Here is a 25,897-nt window from a genome sequence, read left to right on the forward strand (position 1 = left end):
TATTTTGCCTCCACTCTTAAAAGATTTTAAAAAGAATAAAAATCCTATATTTACTTACACAGTTAGCAATTTCAGTGCTCTTCCTTCCTTTCCATAGGTCTGAATTTTCACCTGGTGTAATCTCACTTTAACCTCAACTTTCCTTAAAGTTTATTCAGTTTGTGTCTGATAACTGTGAATTCCCTCAGTTTTTATTACCTAAAAATTCCTTCATCATGTCTACATTTTTATAGATTATCTTTTCTGGGTGTAGAATCCTAAATTGATATTTTTCCCTTGAATGTCACATTTTAAAGATATTATTACATTATCTTTTTTTCCCAAAAGATTTTATTTATTTATCTGAGAGAGAGAGAGATCATGAGCAGGGGTGAGGGGTAGAGGGAGAAGCAGACTCCCCTGTGAGTAGGGAGCCTGATATGGGACTCAATCCCAGGACCCTGGGATCATGACCTGAGTCGAAGGCAGACACTTAACTGACTGAGCCACCCAGGTGCCCATTACATTATCTTTTAACTTCCATTGGTTCAGGTGAAAAATCAGCTATCATTAATATTGATGTTTCCCTAATATGCAATGTGTCTTTCTTTCCTTAAGCTGTTTAAAAGACTCTCTTTGTATCTTTGGTATTAGCAGTTGACTGCAACAGACTTAAAATGTAGTTATCTTTGTATTAATCCAACTTGCTGTGCCCTGAGTTTCTTGGATCTGTGCACTGGTTTTTGATAAAATTTGGAAAAATCTTCTCAATATTTCTTTGACTATTTTTCTGTTCCATTTTCTTTCTTCTCTCATTCTAGAACTTTAGTAACATACGTATTACATTACTTGATACTATCCCTCAGATCAGTGAGCCTTTGCTAATTTTAGTTTTCTCAGTTGTTCAGTTTGGAAATTTTCCATTGATCTTCAAATTCATTGATCCTTTTTTCTATTATAGATAATCTGCTTCTGCTATTAATATCATCCAGTGAATTTTTATTTTAAGTTTTTAAAATTTAAGTTCTTGGATTGCTATTTGATTTTTTAACAATAATATTATCTCTCCAGAAATTACCAAAACTTTCAGACAATATTTTAATCATATTCCCATAAATCCTCTAACATGTTCAATCCTAGTTATTTTTAAATCCTTATCAGCTTACTTCAATTCCTAGATTGGCTGTAGCTCTGTTTCTATTGATTGATTTTACTTTTGAGTATGAGTAGCATTTCCTTGTACGTGGTTAATTTATGTGTCATTTTGACTGGCCATAGAGCACTAAGATTAAACATTTCTGGGTGTGTCTGTGAGGGTGTTTTTGGATGAGATTAGCATTTAAATTGGTAGACTCAGTGAAATAGATTGCCCTGCCCAATTGTAGGTGGGCAGCATCCAAGTCATTGAGGGCCTGAATAGAACAAAAGGCAGAAGAAGAAGGAATTTGCCCCTTTTTCCTGCCTCACTCCTTGAACAGGGACATCTCATTTCATCTTCTATTTCTTTGACCTGGGACTTCTACCATAGGTTCTCGTGGTTCTCAGACCTTTGGACTGAAGGTGAATTACACCATTAGCAATCTTGGGTCTCCAGCTTGCAGATGGCAGATTGTGGGACTTCTCAGCCCCCATATCATGATTCAATTCCTCATAATAATTCTCAATAAAGACATATGGATATAGATACAGAGTTGACCCTTGAGCAACATGAGTGTTGGGGTACTAACCCCCCACACAGTCAAAAATCCATAAATGATTTTGGCTTCCCCAAAACTTAACTACTAATAGCCTACTGTTGACCAGAAGCTTTACTGATAAGTAAGGCATATTTTGTATGTTATATGTATTATTTATTGTATTCTTACACTAAACAACAGAAAAGAAAATTTTATTAAGAAAACCATAAGGAAGAGAAAATACATTTACAGTACTTTACTGTAAAAAATATCCACATTTAGTGGACCCACACAGTTCAAACCCATATTGATTGAGGATCTACTATAGATACAGAAAAGAGATATAGTATACTGGTTCACTTTCTCTGGAACACCCTAACTAATACATTTTGGATTTTTTTTTTACATACTTAGTAATTTTTTCATTATATGCTGGCTCTGCAAATGATGTATAGTAGAGGCTCTACATTCTGTTATATTCTTCTGAAGAATGTTGTATTTTGTGCTAATATAGTTAATATAGGGGAGGATCCACACTGGTTTTGTGGAAGCTTCTTTTTTTAACTTATTCATATATTCATTTCACTTTTATCTTCAGTGCTAGGACAAAACCAAGTCCTATCAACATGGTCTTTACACCTATGGGTTGCCCTTCTGGTTCTTGAATAGAAAATTTATGATATTTATCAAGCTCCTCTAAGTAATTGGAACTCTAATTCCTAACTCAGTCTCCACAGCAATAGGAAGTGGCTGAAATCTCTACTCTGTTCTTCAACTTTCCACCTCAGACATTCCCTCCATTATGGGACTTCCCCATTCTGGCATCCCCAAACTCCCTTCTCTGACATCTCAGAGACCATCACTTTCTTACTGAGGAGGCTCCCAACCCCATACCCTGCAGACAAAGAGTGCCTATGAGGGAAAAGTGACAGAAATGTAGATTCAAGCTTTCTTACAAGAGTCTAATTCCCTTAAGTTTCTGCACTGCTGTTTTTCATATTATGTCAAGAGTTTATATAATTGCATTAGCAGGTTTAGTTCAATATAAACTCTTCTGTCACTTAAATAAAGTGGAAGTCTATATTCTTCAGATTTTCCCTCAGAACTATCTTTTGAATATCTTATTCTTTACTGTCTCTACCCTCCTGAAGGCCATGCTCATCTCTTATGAGGATTAATATATTACCACCTCCATATTTGTTCCCCCTAAAACAGTGTTCATTCAAAAATGGAACCTCCATCATGTTACGCCTTTGCTTAAAACCTTCCCATTGGTCTCTGTTTAAACACCAAAATTTAATTGGCTTAAAGGTTCATATTACTTGGTCCTACTAATACATCAGTCATAAACCCTTTGATCATTACATTCCAACCAAAATAAACTCCTTTACATTTCATAAAATATGCCATGAACCTCTGATACCTGCTATTTCATACTCTGTTTCCTCTCCCGGGAACATTACTGCTCCTTCTCTTCATTTGGCTAATATTATACCACTTCTTAGGTCTTTACTTCTTCTGGTATATTCCTCCATAAATCACTTATATTATCCTGGGGTGCCTGTTCTGTAGTTCTACAGTACCCACTTTCCCTTAGTCGTTTCATTTATAAATTCTGTTTACTTGTATTTTGTCTAATAAGCTATAAGCTCTAGTAAGCCATGAACAGTGTCTTTGCTACTGAGTACTATACAGTGACGTCCATAGTGCCTGACTTGTACTTACAGCAAAATAAATGCTTAATAAATTAGTAAATTAATGACTATAACTTAGTTTGAACACAACCTGATTCTCTCCATTGATAATTTCATAACTTAAATGGCAAGAGCAAACAGCTGAGCAGCCTTGTTTACTTATTTTCTCAAGAAATAAGACATGAAAATGCCACCAATGCACTTTGATTATCATATCAATTTCCATTAAGAATTATGTATATTTGATATATCTTAAAAACAGTTTTTAACATTTGCCTTCAAAGGTGTCCAATTATAAAAATTATTTTTGTGGCTAATCCAAAACTTACCTTGCCCAGATCAAGATGTATTATCTTTTTGAACATACAGTTATAATTTTAAGTATATAAAATTAAAAGACTATCTTTGTTATATGTTGTAGCCTAATGTCCAAAGGGGTTGGAATGTAACCTCTTCTGATATAAAAACAGTTTTTAAAATTACAGATTATATGACTATTTAAAATCTCTACAGCCACCTAATTCATTTCATGTTACTTGTGTTACGGTTAGGAACTAATTCTTCATTCCAGTTACACAGTTCACTAGATTTGTGTTCTTAGGTACCTTTCTTTCTTTCTTTCTTTCTTTTTTTTTTTGTTTTCTTTCTCTTTTCTTGAAATCTAACTTTCCAAGCTGCACTTTCCTCATCTGTAAAATGGGGGTACTTACATAGCTTATCCCATAGGGCTATTGTGAATATAACATATTTCATGTAAAGCATTTGTCAGCTTCTAACACATCAGCATTTTTTGACAATGTTATCTTAAATAATGTAAACTAATACAGCATTTTCTAATTATACTATATCCTCTAGGATTTAGTATAATTAGAACCTCTATTAAATGCAAAAAGCTTCTCATATTTTAATAATTCAGAGATAAAAATAAAGGGAAAAAAACTTGAAATTCTGGACCATGAACATGGTGCTCAGATATGTACCTGAAAGAGACTAGCAGTTCAAATTCAAAACTTTTTATTTCAATACACTGCCATATGGAAAACATCACTTTTATTTAAATTTTTTAAGCTAGGAGGCCAACAGTAAAAATGTTATTGTTTTTTTAATGCTGAATAAATGGGTGGTTATAAAAGGTTAACTGATTTGTCCAAGTTAAGTAAGTGAAGGGGCATGATTCAGATCCTGGATTCTTTTTTTTTTTTTTAAGATTTTATTTATTTGACAGAGAGAGAGACAGCGAGAGAGGGAACACAAGCAGGGGGAGCAGCAGAGGGAGAGGGAGAAGCAGGCTTCCCGTGGAGCAGGGAGCCCAGCGCGGGACTCAATCCCAGGACCCTGGGACCACGACCTGAGCCAAAGGCAGACGCCCAACCACTGAGCCACCCAGGTGCCCCTACTTGCCCCTATTCTGAAAGATGATGAATTCGAGATAAGAGAAGTTTTAACTTTGTGTAGTCCTCACGCAATTTAGAAGCAAAGACGTTTCCTCACCAAAACACTGTGAGTAGAATTCGGAGAGATTTTCTGAAGAGGGTTCTCCTTCCTTCATTATCAGGCTCTAGTAAACTATTCTTTGCATTGATAAAGGATTGTGTGGTGGTTTCAGCTATGGGCTTTCATTGGTAGGCTTCTCAATGCTCAGAACAAGGTCTAGCTCCGTGGGTGTTGTGCTTGTTTGCTAGGACTGCTGTAACAAAGTACCACAGAAATTTAAATGGAATTTTTTGTCTCTTGTCTAAAATCAGGGTGTTGGTAGTTGGTTCCTTCTGAGTGCTAAAAGGCAGGCATCTATTCCAGGCTTCTCTCCTTGGAATGTAGATGGCTACTTTCATGTACACGTGGCATTTTCCCCGTATGCATGTTTATCTCTAATTTCCCTTGTTATAAGAATACCAGTAATATTACATTACAGCCTACCCTTAGGATCTCATTTTAGCACTATAACCTCTGTAAAGACCTGTCTCCAAATAAGGTCACATTCTGAGATACTGGGACAAGGACTTCAACATACAATTAAGCTTATGAAATTCAAGTTAACTAATATTTGAATACCTGTATTATACAAAGATAACATATACCAGGTGATACCATTTACTGATTTATATTCTTATGCCATTTAAAATGTTTTTTTCCTTTTCTATAAGACTAAGAATCTCAAGAGACCAAGTTTTCAAGTTAGATTCTAAGGTGTTGCTTTTGCTTGTTTTAAAAAAGCTTCTCTGGGGGCACCTGGGTGGCCCAGATGGCCAAGCATCTACCCTTGGCCCAGGTCACGATCCCAGGGCCCCGGGATCAAGCCCCACACCGAGCCCCTGGCTCAGCATGGAGCCTGCTTCTCCCTCTCCCTCCGCCTCCCCCCCCTCATGCTCCATCTCTGTGTCTCAAATGAATAAATAAAATCTTTACCAAAAAAAAAAAGCTTCTCTTTGAGTTAATGTGTAAAACTAGATAGCCCCGCTTGTAAGAACATCAAGATGGCTCCAGCTTGACTTTTCCTATTTATATATACTAGTGACTTTATTCTTTTAAATTTTTTGACTAGCTGGTGTTATGTGGAGATGGAGTTGTGTCTATAAAAACTGGAAAATATGTTCAGCTTTTCTTTGAACATGGCTTCCCCTCATGACACTGCTCCCTACTGACTTTAGAGCCACAGATCCTTCCAGCTCATATAACTAGATTATACCAGATGAAACGAGCTTGGAAATGCAATTCCCAGGGCAATTGCAATGAAAACTCCACACTGGAACCACCTATTATTTTCAGACACTAATGGATATGAAGTTTTCCTCTTGTGGGAGAATGTGCCTGTCTTTTGCCAATGATCATAAGGCTCTAACAAAAAGGATTTCCATTTTTATTATTTTACATTCTTCAAAACAAGTAAAACATTAAAATGTATAATTCATAGACTAAAAACTGTAATCTAAAGTGAAAATGACTTGTTAGGGATTTTCAAACTGTTGTCAGGTAATTCCTATGAAATAAAGAAATGAAAAAAAATCTGTGAAGAAGAAATAAACATTGATGGAGGAAAAGAGCTGTTAAACAGGAGAAGTATAAAAAGGTGATGGCAAAATACAACCTTCCAAGGCTTATAGCCAACATGCTAACGTCATCTACAGAGTAGTTTTGTATTTATTCTACTTGAACAGGTCTCTTGGGTCCTTTCTCTGGATAAGTATCTTTAACTAATAAAGTGATTATAAATGAAAACAAGGCCACTAAAGTGACTACTATCTTAAGGGCTTTGAACCAATTGGGATAATGTGGCAAGAGAAAAAGTTCAATGTGTAATGTTATCCCCAAACCTATTATTACTGTGACTATAGCTTCACTGAGTCTTTCAGAAATAAGGAAAGCAAACCATGAAAACACAACAGGAGCTGTACTATTAGCTAAATTGAGGAAGTCTGGTTTGGCTGTACTACCTTCTGGCAGAGCAAAACCCCATCTGATCCCTCCCAAGAAAGATAGGAAACTGGCTCCATAAGCCATCTGAGTAAAAGCTAATAAGGGGATGTAAGTCTTTGTCATCACCATGACCAGTGGTGGAGCAACAAAGGGGATTAGTCCTGCCAGAGTTATGTATAATGCTGGCTTTGGGCTGTCAAGCAGGTAAGTGATGGTGCTTGCTGGCTTGGCTGGAGGTATTTCTTGCTTTTGCTTCTTAAAGCTGCATGGGGAAGTATGATAGTATTGTGTCTTCCTCATATACACTGGTAATGAAGAGAAAAACCAAGGCCTTGGAAACAAAGGGGTAAAGTTCTGCTGGTGACATGTCTTGAGAGAAAGTGTTTCTATTTTGCTGGCTCCTACTCGGACTGGGAAAGGGTACTTCAGCATCTTTGAAGATGCTTGAGTAATTTCTGGATGAAATGAAGCATACCGGGTCCTACTGAAAGTCTTGCTCAGGAAGATGCCAGGCAGTTCTGATTAATGCGTTTTTACAGCTAAGTGGAGGAGCTGAATGAGAAGCATGTTGCAGTGTCGAACGGGGGTTGGAGAGCTGAGTTGCAAGAACAGCCAGGTACTCACCTCAGATCCTGGATTCTTGACTCTACAGGCCACTTTCTTAATCTCTGTGTGAAGAGCACATTCGGGGGAAGTGTCTATTAGGAGGAACCACAGGCAGTATCTACAGAGCTCTATGTAACACATACAGGGTAGCAGCACTGTAAACCATGTTTTGTATCAAAATATTTAGGTTCTAGTCAAACATTTTGGAAAAAATGTAATAGTGCATAGAAGGAGGTCATTAATTTTTAAATTTTGTATTTAACCAATATTAGTTTGATTTTTGAGAAAATAAGTTACATATTTTGCAGACAGAAAGGGAAGTTTTTGGAATGGGCTATGTAAGCTTTTTGTAATATATTTCAAATATGGCAATTTCCATCATTTGAGCCATGTGAAAAATATGAAAGTATTAACAGAATTTGGTATAAAATTCAAATTATGCTGATAAAACCATGTCTCATTAGTTTGGGGACAGTTAATAAATGGAGCTTTTCAGCTATTGGTCTTTGGGTTTCAAGCTATGTTATGACTGATAAAGAGCACAAAGAAGTATCCAAAGCAACTTCTGATGAGCCTAATTTGTTCACTCAGTAAGTATTTCTTAAGCACATAATTAGTGCCATGGTGAGCCAGGCCCCTTCCAAGGAACTGTATGGTGGCCCCCTTCCAAAGAACAGTATGGTGGTCATGAGGCTGTCTGGCCATGACTCTGGCACTTGCTGACTCCAGGCATGAGAACTCTACGACCACCTTCCTTTTTAACAACTAGAAATTAAGGGCGCCTGGGTGGCTCAGATGGTTAAGTGTCTGCCTTTGGCTCAGGTCATGATCCCAGGGTCCTGGGATCAAGTCCCGCGTCGGGCTTCCTGCTAGGTGGGGAGCCTGCTTCTCCCTCTGCTTCTCTCTCTCTCTCTCTCTCTGACTCTCATGAATAAATAAATAAAACATTAAAAAAATTGGAAGTTAAGTGTACCATGGAGATTGTGGAATTGACAAAGAGTGAGATTCTACAACATTGACACATAGGATTCTAATTCTTTTGAAGGAATCCACAGTCACTAAGGATACTTCTAGTTGAATATATAACACTTACAAGGGCTTTGAAGATAATTCAGGGATTTATCTGCATCCATTCTCTTAGAAGGAAGATGTCACAGGCTTTTTTAAATAAAAAATTCCTCCTGAGTACTGAACATGTATTTAAGTCTATTGAAGGTTAGATCATTTCTCATAGTTTTCAATGACAAAAAAAAAAAGAGTAGAAATACCTAAAGAATGTGTATGTATTGAATTTCTACAAACTTTGTCAGCCACAAGATGTGAAACAAGGTATTTCTGCTTCTTATTGAGTTAATCCACTGATAAGGCTTCCCATAGTGTGGCTTAAAATGTGCATTTCCCAACCACTAATTCTAATCCTTTAATGAGAATAAGCCTAGGGGCTTTTTTTACTGCATTAACTGCTAACCCTGTTCCCATAGGTATTCTCATCTCCACTTACCACCCAACCTGAATATTACAATTGAAAAGGTACAGAGAGGTCATCTAACCATTCTAAAATCCCCTCTGCTACCTGCACCACAGTCTGTAGTCACTCAACATCTCCTTGAATATCTGGAGATAGGTCTTTTTAACTTTTAAGAAGTTTTTCCTTACAGATTATTTTTAATATCTTTTTTGAAGTATAATTGACATATTAGTTTTAGGTGTAAATCTAATGATTCAATATTTGTATATACTGCAAACTAATCACCAGAGTAAGTCTAGTTTCCCCATCACCATATTAAGTTATATAATACACTGTGCAGTATTATTGACTGTGCTCACTATGCTGTACATTCCATTCCCATTACTTATTTATGACCAGAGGTTTGTGCATCTTGATCCCCTTTTCCCATTTTGTCCACCCTCCAATCGCCCTCCTCTCTGGCAACCACCAAGCTGTTCTCTGCTTCTGTTACTTTAATTTTATTTTGTTTTGTTTGTTGGCTTGATTTGTTCTTTGGATTCCACATATATGTGAAATCACACAGTATTTGTCTTTCTCTGCCTGACTTGTGTCAGCATGATACCCTCAAGGTCCATCCATACAAGATTTCATTAAAGGCCAAGTAGTTTCCATCCTGTGTGTGTGTGTATGTGTGTGTGTGTGTGTACATGTGTATACACACACACACATATCACATCTTCTGAATCCTTTCATCCATCAATGGATATTTTGGTTGTTTTCATAATAATATCTTGATATATTAATTTTATTCTCTCATCTGAGTACCCTCCCCCCCCAAAAAAAACCTAAGCTCTCTTTCATATGATAGCCTGTCCAGCTTCTGAAAGCCACTCACAACCTCTTTCTGGGCAAAACATTCTAGTTGCTCTTCCTTGGGTTACTCTTGCCCTTTGAAAGACAACCACATGCTGAAGACAATGCAGAGGGAATTTTTGTATATATAATTTTTGTTCTTTTAGGGAAAGGTGTTTTCTGTTTATTAGATTCTAGTCATTTGAACTAAGATTCAGCACATGAAAGTAAGAGCAGCTTCTTTGGCCTGAATTCATCCAGAATTACAGCTTGTTAGAGCTTGGTGATTGGTGTGGAAGGTGAAATTAGATCACCAACCAGAAAGAGCAATTATTCCCTCCTGTACTGTTCGGTTTCAAAATTCCACTATTTACATTCATATTTAACTAACATATTAAGCCCCTAATCTGGCTCCAAATACTATGTAATGTGCTTTCATATACCTTTACATTAGCTGAGGAACCTAATTATCTAAGGAACCCTGAAGATGTGTGGCAGGAAAAGGTCTCACTTACTCAAAGCTTCAGCTCTGAAGCTCATAAAACGATCATTTATGAAGTCAGACACCATGATGACTGCTTTATACATTTCATTTCACTTCATTACCAGTTCCAGAGGTAATTAGTTTTATATTCACTTTATTTTTTAAAAGATTTATTTGAGAGAGAGAGAGAGAGAGCAGGGGGAGGGGCAGAAGGAGAAGGAGAGAAAAAATCTTGAGCAGCCTCCATACTCAGCATAGGCGATGTGGGGCTCAATCCCATGACCCTGAGATCATGACCTGAGCTTAAATCAAGAGTCAGATGTTTAACTGAGCCACCCAGGTGCTCCTTAATATTCTTTATTTTCTTAAAATCACAGCACTACCAAACATGCTTTCCAATAGGTTGTAATCAATACCAATAGGATGTTTACAAAATATTTTTAATTATGGAAATAAAAGTAAGTTTTTTAAAAAAAAAGAGCATGGGGCAACATTATGTGAAACAAAAAGCTCTGAATATACAAGACACAAAATTTGTAAAGAAACCACAAATAGATATACCTGGTAGTCACTCATCTAAAGTTTCAGTGAAACTGTAAATGTTGCTTATTCCCCAATTTCAACACATTGTGATAGCTGATGATTCAATTGAGTAATAACTGATCCCAGGGAGAGGCCTTTAAGCCACAAACTTCTCCATTCCATTCACTTCTGAGACTATAAAATAGCTGTACTATTCGTGGGCCAGTCACTTCTCATTTCTTACAAGAGCATCCAAGAGAAGGAACTGGTTGCAAAGTCTGGGGTAAGAGAGGTCTTAAATATTGTAAACTAGGATAGATGATAGATGATAGATAGATGATAGATATAGATAGACAGATAATAGACAGACATAGCCTATAAAATGTCAAAATTAAAATTACAGAGAGTGTAACGCAATGGTTGCTTGAATTTGTAAACTTAGTAATTAAATAATCATTTTGGGTATTATGCTTTATCATTTTACCCCTGACATCACCTAGTACAATGCTTCACTCTGAGAAGTTATGCTCTGTGTGTGTTCATTTATGTCCATGAGGAGTGTGTGTGTGTGTGTGTGTGTGTGTGTGTGTAAAATTGCCTATTCTGCCAGTCTTCCTGTAGAATTCTGAAATTCCCTGGAATTTTAATTCTCTATCTTATTATAATCATAACATTCATCTGGTATTTTTTTAAATCTCAATTTGACTTTTGATCAATATGATCTAAAATAAAGACAGAGTTCAAAACTTGATTATAAATTTTCTTTTACATTTTATTTTTCCGTATCATAGATATTTAGGAAGCATCAAGAGGTGATGAAATCCCCCTAGAGTCTCCATTAATCACCTTGAAACACCCCAAAATAATTAATAATATGGGCAATTGACATTTTCCTGAATGTAAAAGTTTAAATTAAATAACCTTCAGAAAACTTTGTAATGTGTTGACCTGTAATTGTATAATTAAATACTTAATTTAGCTCATTTTTCTCAAAAATTTATTAGCAATTATAACTAATACATTATGACAATTTGTATCATAAGATAAAGAGGCTACAATCAAAATTAAAATATAAAATGAAATGCTTTGGAAATGTCCTTTCCCAAATGTTAAAAATAGGTCCCTCTAAACAGCATAGAATTTTTTGGGTTACCTGAGAACCAAATCAAATTTCTGTCACCTAAATTAATTTCATAGTCATTATTATGTTGTTTTGAACTTCCTGAGCTTAGTAAATAACTGCTTACCCCCACACTACCATTCTCTGTATAAACTGAGGCTGTATTTCATTCCAGAAACTATTACCATATACAGAGATTATTCTGTAATGATATGTGAAAGTTTATTTTTAAAAGAACTGATGTAGTTGCAAAGTACCTTTGATTTTATCCCAACAACAATGTGCTCCATTAATAAATAGATTAATACCCTAAGATTAAGTAACTTGTCTAAAGTCAAAGAGTTGTTAGTGACATAATCGGTACAACTGGATCTTCCAAATTTATGCTAACATTTGGTCTTTCTCCTGACTTCTAGGGTATTTCTGAGTAAGATGAAAGTTCTCCTTCTGATCACTGCCATCTTGGCAGTAACTGCTGGTTTCCCAGTAAGTATCCATTTCTATATTCCAGAGTATTTATGAATGTTTTTTGTTCTAATTCATGAATCTTAGGGATTTTTTTCCTCCACACACTGTATTTCTACTTTATAAACATGCCTGATGTCTGCGCCTTTAACATGATATTCTAGAAAATACTGTAAATCATATATTGTTCAGTGCTTAGTTCAATTCCATATAGCTTGGTACAGTGGTGAATTTTAATCATTTAGAAAACATATTGACACTTTGCAGAAAAATGGTTTTCTGGACGCTCAAATCCTAGATTTTAAAAAATGGATAGTATAAAATAATATTAGGTAGTAGATAAATTATTTCCTTCAAACATAATGTATCTAATTCTCAGTTTGTGTGTTTTATCAGCATGAGTTGAGCTAATTTTACTGTTTGAGTTTTAGGTCTCTGAAGACCAGAAAAGAGAAGAACAAAGTGTAAGTTAAATTTTCTCTTTTTAACATGTAAGATTTCCATGTAAAATATCCATAACTGAGGTTTAAATTCCTGTATCCAAACTTCTCAAACTCTAGAGAAAACCTTAAAGAGTTTAGGTATTATTAGCACTCCACAGAACAGACTTCAAGAATTTGATCTTTTGTTTGTAAAAAGGGAATTGTATCAGCATCTCATGTAACAGTGGGACCCAAACTGAAACTTGAATCACTCTGTGATAAACTGGGTTATAATATTTTTGTTAAAATTATCTAACCTAATGGAGGCTCATAATTGTTAATGCCTCCACTCTGCTTCACTCTACAAAACTCATTCCAGAAAAGGTAAAAATATAATAATAATAATTAAAACTTAAGAATTGGGAGCTGTGGACCAGCTTTGATGATCCCACCAGTGACAGATTCACTAAAGGATTATTCTGGTCTAAACAGTTAATCAAAAATTTTTAAGAAAAAGAAAATAAAATTTGAAGAGGGAGGGTCTTGTTTAGGGATTCATTTATACTCCTAGAAATCTTATTATCTGAAAGGAAGCATGGGTTTGGGGTCAAAACTATAAACAGTGTTAAAGATACAGAAATTGATAGGGCTATAGACAGAAGACAGAGAGGGAAAGAGGAAAAAATGAAAAGAGATAAAGAGGAGATTGTATCTAACACAAGTTTTGGGTAAAGATCTTATATAAAAGCAAAGGGAGAAATCTGATGTCATCTCATCAATGCCCCTCCCTCTCAACCTTACAGTTAAAAGCAATTATCAGGAAAATTTGGCTATGAGTAGAAAGGTACAAAGATATGGGTATCTCTAAGTAATTTCCTAAAATTTTCTAAAATGATGCAAATTAATTAAATCTCTGTAGTGCACATAGAAAAGGTAAATGATCCTAGAATTTCTAAAACCTCTACTTAAAAGTGAAGACCCATGTTAAAAGGCTATTTTACCTCTTTCAGGCATAAAGAGTAAAACAAGGCTTTTTAATTTCTTTCTTTCAACAGGGCAATGGGAGCAATGAATCAACTTCACAGTTTTATAGGTCCCCTTACCAATATCCATTTGGCCCATATCCACCATTCCTGTATCCAAGATATCCATGGTTTAGGTATTATTATCTTCCTTTTCCAATACCTCTGTCTGGCCCTGCAACTCCTCCTCTTAATGGACAGTGAACAAGAAAGTAAAGTTCCACTACAATTTAAGATGAAATAGGTGGTAAGTATATCCAATACAAAGCATGTTTTTTAAGTTGTTGTCTATTAATTATAATATATTGTTCTATGAAAAAAATATGTTTCAATCTTCCCACTTACCCCTTTAAGTTACAATTTATTTCAGTATTTTTCTCTGGTAGACATTGTTAGGTCTCCACTCAGAGGTACACACTTGAGTCTTTCCATGATCAAGGGAGCAGAGCAGTTTAAAAACCTCATTTGCTATGAAATAAACCCTTTCCTTTCTTACTAAAACATTTCGAACTTTTTTTTAGCATTTTCTACTATCATAAACATTGGGGCATATTTGGGCTAAGTCAGAGGTCTAAAGGAGGCAAAATTTCAACCAAAGTGGATATCACAATAGATAAACTTATGGATCTAGGGTCTAAGGCAGACTTCAGCCTATTCCTTTGAAAATCATGTATTTTTCTAATTAATATTAAAACCTCAAACCTAGCTTCTGATGGTCATATTATAATAAAATCCTAAAGGCTAAATATCCCATGTATAATAGAAACCCCTATTATCTCATATGAAGAAAGTTACTGGATGAATTGAAGGAATGTAGACTACATATTACATTAGGACCAAGAGGGCTGTTTTAGGAAACAAAAAACTTTCAGCTAATATCTACCACTAAAGGCCTCTGCCATCTTTGCTGCACCTACTCAGGCTTCTTAGGCAGAAAATTTCCCAGTCCTTGAACCAGATTTACTTTTGAAGTAATCTTCATAATTAAAAAGCAAAAAAAAAAAAAAAGTAGCAAATTCACAAGCAAATTACCCATTTGGATTAATAACTGAACACTTATCATTTATTTCAGGTCACTGTAAAATGGAATGTGAGCCACTTCCTTGAAGAATCAATATTCCTGCTAATAAGATAAAAATAAATGTAACTGAAATAGCATACAGTATTCTGTCATTGATATCTTTAGTGGGCTTCTGCAGTAAATAACGTGATTTGCTGGAAGGAATGCAAAATAAATTTTAACAGATTTTTATACACATTTCTTTTTGTGAGAGAGAGAGTGTGTGTGAGCTGGGTAGGGTGGAGGGGGGAGAGGGAGAGAATCTTAAGCACAGGCTCAGTCTCATGACCCTGAGATCATGAGCTGAGCTGAAATCAAGAGTTGGATGCTTAACCAACTGAGCCACTCAGGGGCCCCTTAATATACACTTCTCGATAACTAACCAGTCTATGAAAATATGGGGATTGAGGTGACCAAAATTAACCAGTCCTGGAAGCACCTTGAATAAAAACGTCTATACAGCAGCGTGTGCTATATAGTTGCACCAAGAGCCAGAGATTGATTTAATTCAAAAAAAAAAATTTGAGTAATTGTGCTTCAATTACTGAATTGAGTCTGTAATTATATACTGTAGGAATTGACTTATATTTCTGACTCACTCAAATGCCTTGGAAGGCTTCTTCTCATCTGCAGCTTAAATCCATCTCCCCCCACATGGCATTCAAGGTCTTTTACAGACTAACTTTGAGCTTCCTTTTGAATTCCCACGCCATCAGCCAGCCTTTCTTATGGCCCCAGATGTTCCACCACACTACTGGCTTTCATTCTCACACTGCTGTGCTTTTGCTTATGGTACTCTCTCTTCATGCAATGTCCATTCCTCTGTTTCACTATTTAAATCCGGTTTATCTTTCAAGACCCAATCCAGTATCATGCCCTCCATGAAAAACTTTCTCCTATCTCTCCAAACAGAATGAATAACTCACCACTTTGACCTTCTTCCACTATGCTTTATTTCCTCTTTTTTTAATATATCTTACTATGCTTTAATTTCTAATAAAATCATCCATTTACATTTCTGCATCCTTCTCAAGAAGACTGTAAGTTCCTGCAGTAACACAATAAAATAACTCTTCCCCAGTACTTAAGCTGACTGTAGGGTACTCCGTGAATGTTTGATACATAAAATATATTAAGAAAACTTTCAAATTCCTAATGTTAAACAAAAGAGCTTTTTCATATCTCTGACCTACATCAACACGTAAATTAGCAGATTATTCCTTTGTGATAAAAAAACTTCTTAAAATCAATATATCAATGGTAACATTTCTCTCTTACTCAATTATAGCATTAGCAAAACAAATTGGGTAACTGTGTCTATCCATACTCTGCTACAGAAATTGTAGGGCCCATAAAATTTGAAGTCATGAATAAAATTATTTGTCACAAGACAATGCAAAATCATTATATATATGTGTATATATATATAATTATACATACAATTTGAGATTATACACACACACACACACACACACACACACCTCACAGGATTTAACATTTGTGTCAGCTATGGAAAAACCAAGTTCAGATTTTAGTTAACCAAATATATATTCCCTTTCATATAAAGTAAATGCACACAGCAAAGATTTTGCAAACTTTATTGAAGAACAACTTGTCCTGATCATCAGTTTCCATAAATCGCATGATGAAACTCTAGAAGCAAACCCCTAAAGGAAGAAAAGGTAGCAGGTGGTGATGAAAATAGACTTTCTTACAGTAAATGACAAAAAGCATCCAACAAGATTCTACTTGCACAATGAGTCTTTTATTATGTCACAATGACAATCTTTGTCCCCACAGGTCAGGAAATTAGAAAAATTCTCTTTGAACAATGACTACATTTCTCTACTCCAAGTTAAAATTGTTCATAGCTAACACCCCTAACATCAATGAGGGAAAATCTGCCATGACCCATAACTTGGCTACAAATCAAGGCAGCCTAATGGGCCTCTTGGCATGACTTGAGTAGGGACACTGCTGTCTCCCTTGGTCATTTTCAGGGATCAGAAGTTCCTCAAACATTAAATATTCATTCTTTGGTATTAAAGCCAGTGATCCCAGTTAAAACTATGAGAGGGAGAGCAAGAGGACCAAACTGTCCTCAGTATAATTTGGTAAATGAATTTTATAACGATTATTTCCCAACCTTACAGCGACAGATTGGAGGCGACTGCAATACCGAGGAAAGGCAGTCAAGGGAAACCAAGATGGAGGAAAATGAAAGTAGGAAATCAAAGCCCTGAAGAGGGGCCAAAAGCAAAGCTTGGCTGCTCTAAAGTTTGGGAAGGACAACTCTCTAATTTACTGTCTTTCTCCCATTTTGTTTGCTTAAGTCTTTGATGTATGTCCTTAACTCTCAGATTTTATTCACCTCAAATTATATCACTGTAATTTCCTGGGGGAAAAAAAGAAGAAACTGTCATTTACTTTTAACCACTATATTTGTGAAGCAAATACATTCTATTAAAATTAATCAGTTATTCCCCCAGTGAGTGTGGGCAACATAATTCCTGGTCCTGATACTTTGACTATTGTGACTAGGAAGGGACTTTCTCAATCAGAGTATCAGTCAAGCCTCCATTTTCTTTTGTAATCTAATGTTGGTTTATGGGATAGGATCCACAAGAACACTGTTTCCCAAAGTGTGTTTCTTGAAGATTCTTTAAAACATCATTTGTTTAACTATGCTTCCCAAACTAAACTGACCATAGAATGACCCCCATCTCATCTAAAACAGCTGATAATATTAGTGTGCCCCTGAACACCTATGTTATTTTAAAATGTAATCAGCTCTGGAGACACTAAGTACCACATTCACATGGAGACTATATACTAATTATTGAAAAAGGCTTTATGGAAAAGTAAGCAAAAGCTAAATTCATCGCCACTATTCTGTTAGTTCTTTGAAGAGAAGACTTACATTTTCCCATATAATCTTTCAGATTTCATTCATTCACTAAAAAACTAAATATTCATTTTGTGTCAATCATTGTGCTAAATGCTAGGGATTTGGAAAAAAGGATTTTTTTTTCATCTTTAAGGATCTTAAAGAGATTAACATGTATATAATACAATAAATGTAATAAGTGCTCCAATAAAGTATTCACAGAGTTGTTTTGTTTTTTTGGTTTGGGGGGGTTTTTTGCAGGGGGGTTGTTTGTTTTTAAAGCAGAAGGGAAACTAGCTCTGCCTACACAAATTAGGAAAGGTCCCACAGATGACTTTGAGCTGAACCTTAATGGATAAAAAGGTAATTGACAAGTATATAAGCACAAATTAAATGTTCAACAGATGTCTACTGAATGGATAAACTCTACTCAGATTAGTATTTTTTTAAAGATTTTATTTATTCATTTATTTTAGAGAGAGAGAGAGAGCATGCATGTGTGCAGAGGGAGGGGCAGAGGGAGAGGGACAGAATCTCAAGCAGGGTTCCCATTGAGCACAGAACCAACCCAATACACGCCTCGATCCCAGGACCCTAAGATCCTAACCCGAGCCAAAATCAAGAGGTGGATGCTTAACCAACAGAGCCACCCAGGTGCCCCTTAAATTAGTATTTTTAATGACATTTGTCTTTGTTAGTCAAAGTAAAAGAGAACAAAAGATGGAGAATAAAATAATTTAGAACCCGTTTCTAATGAATAAAAAATTAATGTCAAGTTCCCCTAACCTTAGGAATACCCTCTGACCTGAGAAACAAAGAGAAGGCAATAAATACCTTATTATATTCTTGTTCAGTACATCACATTTCTGCTAATTTTTCATATGGACATAGAAAACAGATATCACCTGATGAGTTATTTCCTTAGTAAATGGCTAAGACATGCAGGAGGTAGTATTTCTCCAAGTGAGAGCCCAGCAAGAGCTCAGCTCCACAGTCAGAGGGAAGTCAGTTCTAATGCTCTCAGGAAAGCCACTCCCAGAAAACCCATCTCTTATCCACATGCACTGGCTCCACAATGAAGTAAATCATAATTCCACGGAAAACAGATAATACACCTGCCTACATCCGGAGTTCTTCATGACCAGGTTCGGACATCATCCAGAATAAAGTAGTGAATCCCAAACTATCAAGAGTTTTAAAAGCTATTTAGGTGCTTATTTACTATACAGATTTCCAGTGATGCTCCTCCTCTAAAAATTCTGACTCAGTAGTGTGTGGTGACATAAAAATTTGCAACTTAAACAAATATTCAGATAATCAATAATTTGTGCAACAAATATTTGAGTGTCTAAAAGTGTGCCAGACATAATGCTATGCAGTGGGGAGCTTAGGTTCTAATGAAAGATGACAGAGAATAGTAAATGAACACACATAAATTTTGAAAATAATTTCATGTTGTAATATATTATGAAAAAAATAAGAAGATAAAATAATAGAGTGATGAAGGGAAGCAAAGAACTATTTAGAAAATGTGCCAAGAAACATCTCTGAGAAGACATTTGAGCTGAAACTTAAATAATATAAAGGAGAGACTATTTGAGAAGAATTAGGGTAAGTTTCAGAGACTATGAACACAAGGAAAAGGTTCCTGATTTGGGAAAGAGAATGGCACCTTCTAGGAACAGAAAGGTTATTTAGGCTGACACAGAGCGAGAGAAAAAATGGTGGAAGATAACTTAAGAGGAACAGAGAGGTAATAAATCATATAGAAACTAACAGGCACTGATAAAATGCTTGGAATTTATTGTAAGTGCTAGAAGAAGCCACTGAATGACTTTAAGCAGGAAAATAATCATATCAGGCATATGTTCAAAAAATAACACTTTTAACTGTGTGAAGAATGTTTGTAAGGTGACAAAAGTAAAAGTAGGGACACCAGAAAATACTGAGATGGTCAAGTATGAGATGTCAGTAGCTGGGACTGATTAGGGCAATAAGACTAGAAAATGCTGGCAGAGTCCAGGTATATTGTAAAAACAGGACTTATAACTCTTCTAATGGATTGTTGAGGAGGGGCAAAAGATAACTCATAGGATTTTGTCTTCAGCCACAGAGAGTATCATGGTGTCATTTACTAAAAAGGAAAAAACTAGTAGAGGACTTGGTTGAGAAAAAAAGATGTGTTTGGAAATCAAACACTGTTTTGTTCATGATAAATGTGGGATGTCCATTTCACATGCGAATGATGTTAAAGCAACTGCCGGATACCTGAATCTGTAGTTCAATGAAGTTAAGAGAATGCCTATTGTATTTAAAACTATAGGAATGAGTAGGTTAACCATAATGATACTAAAAAGAGGGGAAAATGGTAGAAGGGTGGTAAACTCTGGAAGAATCCATAAAAGTTTTCCCAAATTTAAGAGTTTGAGAAACATAAGAGGAACCAAAAGAGAAATTAAAAGCAGCCCGTAATTTGAGAGGTAAAAACAAAAGAATATATCATTACAAGTCAGAAAGACCAATCACCATGCCAAAGGCTCCAGAGGTTGATTAAGAGAAGGTACACTGGATTTTTTTTTTTTTCAAATCCATTTGCACTGGATTTGGCTACATAGAGGTCATAGTTGACCTGGCTATATATTTTGAATGGTATGAGAGGAATAAAAGACCTATTGGAGTAAATAAAGCACAGAGTTACAGAGAGTCCTAGGATCATATTGGATATATAATGCTTTACAAAATTGAAAGCTTTCTTGATTACCTTTTATTTTTTGATCTGTGTTCACTATATGATAATGGTGAACCCAGAAACTCTGGGATTCTAAAAGTTACAAAAGCATTTATATGTGCACTAATGCTAAAGTCATAACAACACTCATTCTGGGCTCCAGATGATATCAAATGTCTTCTCAGAGCCTGAAAAGGGTCTCCCTACCTATGTCCAACAGAACATATTATCTCTGTACATGCTCTCTTCAAGCAGAGACTGTGACTGTCTACTACATTCTCAAAGTGCCTTGTTTTTAATAAGAACTGTGTATGTGTGTACTGTTTATTTAAATGCATTGTCTTTAGGAAAGCAAAATTGCAATATTCCATTTTGCTAGTGTTGAAAAAATTTAAAAGCATTTTACACCACTTTCCCAGAATTTTCACATACAGCAAAGGTTTCCAAAGCATACAGATTTCTGCATTAAAATATTAATTTTCTGATGCCTTAAGAATTAATCATATAGAAAGTTGTGTTAGCTATTTACATTGCAACTATTGTCACAAACATCGTTATACTCCAAGCATGTGATAGAATATTGACATCAGCCTGGTACTAATGAAGGAGCTGAGAAATAAAATGAGACAGAAAAAAATAAAACCACATGCTGTGAATACCACCAAAAGAAAAGAAAAGAGAGGGAGAGCACCGAATCCTAATCACTAGACCACCAGAGACGTAGCAGGAAGGGAAAAATGAAGGGGGAGAATCGGAGTGGGAGACAAACCACGAGAGACTATGGACTCTGAGAAACAAACAGGGTTCTAGAGGGGAGGGGGTGGGGGGATGGGTTAGCCTGGTGATGGGTATTAAAGAGGGCACATACTGAAAAATAAATAAATAAATAAATAAATAAAAGCATTTCCTAAAACACTAAAAAAAAAAGGAAAAGAAAAGAGAGATAAAGTATATATCAAATGTGAAAAATGCTAACAGAACAAAAAGTTGTTATGGATAAAAGAATGCATAGGTGTCAATAATCACCATTTTACTTATCACAAAATGATTATTTCATAGTGCTTGAAATGTGAATTTATGAACCCACTATCAACTCTTACTCAGCTCCAATATGTAGTTACATAAATAGACACTGCTTTAAGACCTAAACAGAAAGAAGCCCTCCTGGTCCCCCTCCCACACTCCAGGAATGTTTCAGGAGTAGACTTGACCCCTGAATTGAACATATGACTAGGTCAAGGCTAGTTTCAAATTGCAAACACTCGAAGTTTGAAGATCTTGTTTACCACTATCCCAACTTCCTGAGAGATTTCGCATCATGGTAGTTCTGATCTTCCCTTTGTTTTTCTTTGGAAAACACCAGGGTAACTGAATAGCTCCAACGAAGAGTTCACCTAGTTCATCTAGATAAGTCATTCGAAACTCTTTAGCTCTCCTAGACTGCCTAGGTCAATATATGTATGGAGAATGTTCAGTGTCACTAGTACTCAAGTAAATGCTAGACTATGAGCTTCACAAGGGCAAGGATCTTTGCCTGCTTTGGTTACTAATTTATCCCTAATGGCTGAAACAGTACCTGATCTAATATAAGTGCTCAACAAATAATATCCTGTTTTTCAAAAAGGTCAGATTAGTGTTTGAGGTGGATGGGTGACCCCACTGTAGAAATGGTTTTCTCTTGGTATGGGTAAGGATTCCTAGCATTCCCAGGTGAAATATAATTACTGAAATACATTTTCCCACTAAAACAATGTTATTAAAGGTGTTCTGAGCCTCTGATACTTGTGAATAATAATAATAGTAGTAATAATAATAAATTTAAATAAAGTTCTGGTAATCATGAATTAAAGACTCAACTGAGAATCAGTATCATTCTATGGCTCTAAATCAATGACTGAGAAATTATCACGTAGAAAGGAACACCTTCATGATTTGGAGATTGACCAGTCCAAAATCTTTAACTATCACTTGACCCTGACAAGCAAAAAAAAAAGGTATGATTAAACAGTCCATTTGGAATGGCTGGTCTTATTATTCTAGCAGCTTGTTTTAGCAGTTTTGAATCTCTGCCATTTTTCTTCAAACAGCAAAAGCCAAATATTCTGAGAAACAGAAAATCTCAACTCACTCTGTACAAACTCAATAAGCAATCATTCAGTGATTCTGAATACTGTTCCTAACTTTCTAAGACATGAAATAGTTCTAAGAAAAAGACAAGAATATAGGCAGAGCTACAATGCCGATATTATTTCTTGTATTCTGGCAGTCTTACATTGATTCCCGAAAATACTTCAGTCTTGCCAAGACCTCACAGCACAATTAACAATTTTTTCCCCAGAGAAATGCAAACAAAAGAAAATATCCTTTTCTGAATTAGCTAGGCAAATTATTTGGTTAGCTGTATTTTACCAAAACATCCCCCATATTGGTGGTTTTATGATACTTACTACATATTTTAGAATGAGCTATCCCTGAAACAGAACAATTATCCTCAACTCAATAATTTAATTTTGTATATCCGGAGTGTTACCTATATTACTAAAATCTAAAAATCTAAAATAAAACTTATTTCGTAAGAGCTTAATCAATGAACAAATGTGTATTGAATGTTTATATCAGAAGCTGACTGAAAACTATATGTTGCAGCTGAAATGCAAATGGCTATGTTATATTGATTAAAATAGTTCACACGTAGATTTAACTTGTAAGAAATTGTTCTTGGGTGTATAAGAAATGGTAATTTTTCTAATTTTTAAAAATCAGTAGTTGTAATTCCATAAAGAAGACCAACTAGAGTTCATAATATATGTAGTATCACTTGATATCCAGGTTCTTAAATGAAAAAAATCCTTAAAATATGAGAGTGTTGTGGTTAGCTATTTTTCATTTTTACAACAGTTTTAATTCAAATAGGTAGGATTAGTTAATTAAGAATGCAATTAATTTTTTAGAACTCTCCTGTATCTCTTTAAGAAACATAAAAATTCATTCTTTAAAGTGTGACTAGTTTCTTTTCAAGCTTTATGAATGACAACTCTATTTCCCCCTCTGCATTTCATTAACTAAGATTGACCCAAAGATGACCCTGCTGTCATCAAATCTTTCTTTTTTGTCATCTTCCTATTCGGTAAAATGTAGGAGGAAAAAAACCACGTGATGCAAGGCACTAATACCCTTTAATAAGTCTTCGGTTATTTACCTTGGGTCTTCCCTACAATTGAGAGGCCAACTCAACTTACTGCTAAGCAAGACCTGATAGGCACAAGGAAAGGTAATTATATTGAGACATCCAGACAGAATGATTCCTTTTCACAATAGTTAGTAATAATACCACCAAAGTTATTTTAGAAGCACATTTTCTTCCTTTTATTATTAAGCTTGAATATGTCTTACTTGATTTTGACATTAGTTTCTAACCTAAACCTTAGATTCTGAATGATGTTAGGATCAAATTTACCTTTAACTTCACTTTGGGGTAAAGGTCAAGTTTTGATACTGATAAACTACTAAAGACAATGTAAATTCTAAAGAAAAAGGTACAGAGGCAAACCAAGAAACAGACTCTTAACTATGGAGAACAAAACTGATGGTCACCAGAGTGGAGGTGGGGGGCAGGGATGGGTGAAATAGGTGATGGGGATTAAGGAGAGCACTTGTGATGAGCATGGGGTGTTGTATAGAAGTGTTGAGTCAAAATATTGTACACCTGAAACTAGTATTACACTGTATGTTAATCGGAATTTAAATAAAAACTTAAAAAAATCATAGAAACTAAAAAAATAATAAAAAAATAAAAAAGAAGGTATTTAAGACAAAGGACCTATTTCTACAGACAAACATGGAAAGATAACTTTTCAGCAAATGACTTATAATAATAATCCAGATCGATCCCTTAATTAATTTCAAATATAATTCTATGTAAAGGTCACAATTTTATTTGTTTATAACTATTGTTTTAAAACATGCCTTTTGTATCCTCATGAAAGCTGAATAGTTCTACTATTTCACAAATCATTTCTATCTTACCAAGTGATGAAGGCAACTTCAAGTACTAATTAGTTTAAGTAGATGATAAGTAACGTATGGTCTTATCTCTCTGGTTTCTGTTTATGCTAAAAAGGAAGGAATTATTATCATTTTACAGAATGTTTTGTATTTGTGCATGTGCCTGTGTGTGTGTTATAATTTTGTGAGAATTAAACAGGAGTCCTATTCACCAGAGAAATTTATTTTTCAGTTTATAATTTTAAAAACTTTTAATCTTATAATCTGATTATAATACAGTATTGTTGTCTATATTCATGATACTTGCCAAGACTAGACCTTAATCATTCCAACCCCTTCCCCCAAAAAAGAAATAGTAACTATAGGACATGGTAGAGGTATTAATTATCATTACAATGGCAATCATATTACAATATATAAATGTATCAAATCAACATGTTGTATACCTTAAATTTATAGTGTTATATGTCAAATATATTTCAATAAAGAACTGGCAAGTAAAGAAATAATAAGGAACCCCATCCCTCTCAATGAAATTTGAGTTTGCTGTAAGTTGTACAGATTTGATTCCATAAGAATTCTTTTCTATCCACTGATATCCCATCAACAGCTTTGAAGTCAGTTTAGTAGACAGCCTTCTTAATCATTATTACCTGGGAATGGAGGCAAATCGAATCTGATGTGCTTCCCCTGTCAAAGCCTGGGCTTTAACTCTGTGACCCTCTTTTGTAAAACTGTTTGTAGGACTCAAGTCTATTACAAGTATGGCAATAACAGGAGCTGTAACAAGATGTAGTTAGTACTTGCTTCACAAATACAATATATGTTAAAATATTAAAAGTTTGAAGTGTTACATGAATCTTTCTAAAAAGATTATTTAAAAAAGAGTCAGGGGTGCCTGGGTGACTCAGTTGTTAAGTGTCTGCCTTCGGCTCAGGTCATGATCCCAGGGTCCTGGGATCGAGCCCCGCATCGGGCTCCCTGCTCCGTGGGAAGCCTGCTTCTCTCTCTGCCACTCCCCCTGCTTGTGTTCCCTCTCTCGCTGGGTCTCTCTCTGTCAAATAAATAAATAAAATCTTCAAAAAAAATAAATAGAAAAGAGTCAAATAAGCAGATGTGACAACCCATATTCCTTTATAAGGATAAGGCTAATTTATTTTTTTATATATTCAAAACCACTGTAACTGCCATATCTGTATTTCTTATGAAAACAATCAATAATATCATTTATGATTACTACAGAAGTATGTTATAAAGAATGCAGTTTCAGGATCCACCCTCTTCCCTCCATCTTACATGTTCCCATTAGATTGATCATGGAATTACAGAATTTTAGAAATCACTTAGTTAAACCTTCATTTTATAGTTTAGAAAGAGAAAGTCCAGGGAGCCTGGGTGGCTCAGTCGGTTAAGCGACTGCCTTCGGCTCAGGTCATGATCCTGGAGTCCCGGGATCGAGTCCCACATCGGGCTCCCTGCTCGGCAGGGAGTCTGCTTCTCCCTCTGACCCT

At 35.4% G+C, this 25,897-nt stretch overlaps 2 protein-coding genes and 1 pseudogene across 4 annotated transcripts in view; 2 read left to right on the forward strand and 1 right to left on the reverse strand.

Annotated features, from left to right (window-relative positions):
* Positions 1–5,685: 5,685 nt before the first annotated feature.
* On the reverse strand, positions 5,686–7,381 carry LOC112835504 (transmembrane protein 69 pseudogene; annotated as a pseudogene).
* A 1,099-nt stretch (positions 7,382–8,480) lies between these two features.
* On the forward strand, positions 8,481–14,864 carry FDCSP (follicular dendritic cell secreted protein). Of its 2 annotated transcripts, none has more exons than XR_012377729.1 (5): positions 8,481–8,584; positions 12,214–12,283; positions 12,694–12,726; positions 13,740–13,953; positions 14,779–14,864. XR_012377729.1 is itself a non-coding variant. In XM_073891173.1 (5 exons), the coding sequence occupies exons 1-4, from the start codon at positions 8,610–8,612 to the stop codon at positions 13,908–13,910; spliced, it is 363 nt and encodes a 120-aa protein (XP_073747274.1). In that variant the 5' UTR covers positions 8,505–8,609; the 3' UTR covers positions 13,911–13,953; positions 14,779–14,864. The 2 variants fall into 2 exon arrangements, 1 of the variants encoding a protein (XP_073747274.1); XM_073891173.1 differs by having other exon boundaries at positions 8,505–8,698.
* Positions 14,865–16,670: 1,806 nt separating this feature from the next.
* Positions 16,671–25,897, forward strand: part of CSN3 (casein kappa) — a 17,685-nt gene continuing 8,458 nt past the window's right edge. For both annotated transcript variants that reach the window (XM_073891174.1, XM_025886930.2), the window contains exon 1: positions 16,671–16,880. The gene's annotated coding sequence lies outside the window, so the exon portion shown is untranslated. The remainder of the gene's footprint in view (positions 16,881–25,897) is intronic.

The sequence above is a fragment of the Callorhinus ursinus genome, unplaced genomic scaffold (genome assembly GCF_003265705.2).
Source record: "Callorhinus ursinus isolate GAN/ISIS: 27379988/994484 unplaced genomic scaffold, GSC_fseal_2.0 scaffold4, whole genome shotgun sequence".
NCBI classification, from domain to species: Eukaryota; Metazoa; Chordata; class Mammalia; order Carnivora; family Otariidae; genus Callorhinus; species Callorhinus ursinus.

Excerpts from the sequence above, each read along its gene's own strand:
- FDCSP (XM_073891173.1), top strand. The coding sequence starts at position 8,610 with ATGACAAAAAAAAAAAGAGTAGAAATACCTAAAGAATGTGTATGTATT. Across the intron at positions 8,699-12,213 it reads GCCACAAGATGTGAAACAAG|GGTATTTCTGAGTAAGATGA; the intron begins GTATTTCTGCTT and ends CCTGACTTCTAG. Across the intron at positions 12,284-12,693 it reads CAGTAACTGCTGGTTTCCCA|GTCTCTGAAGACCAGAAAAG; the intron begins GTAAGTATCCAT and ends TTTGAGTTTTAG.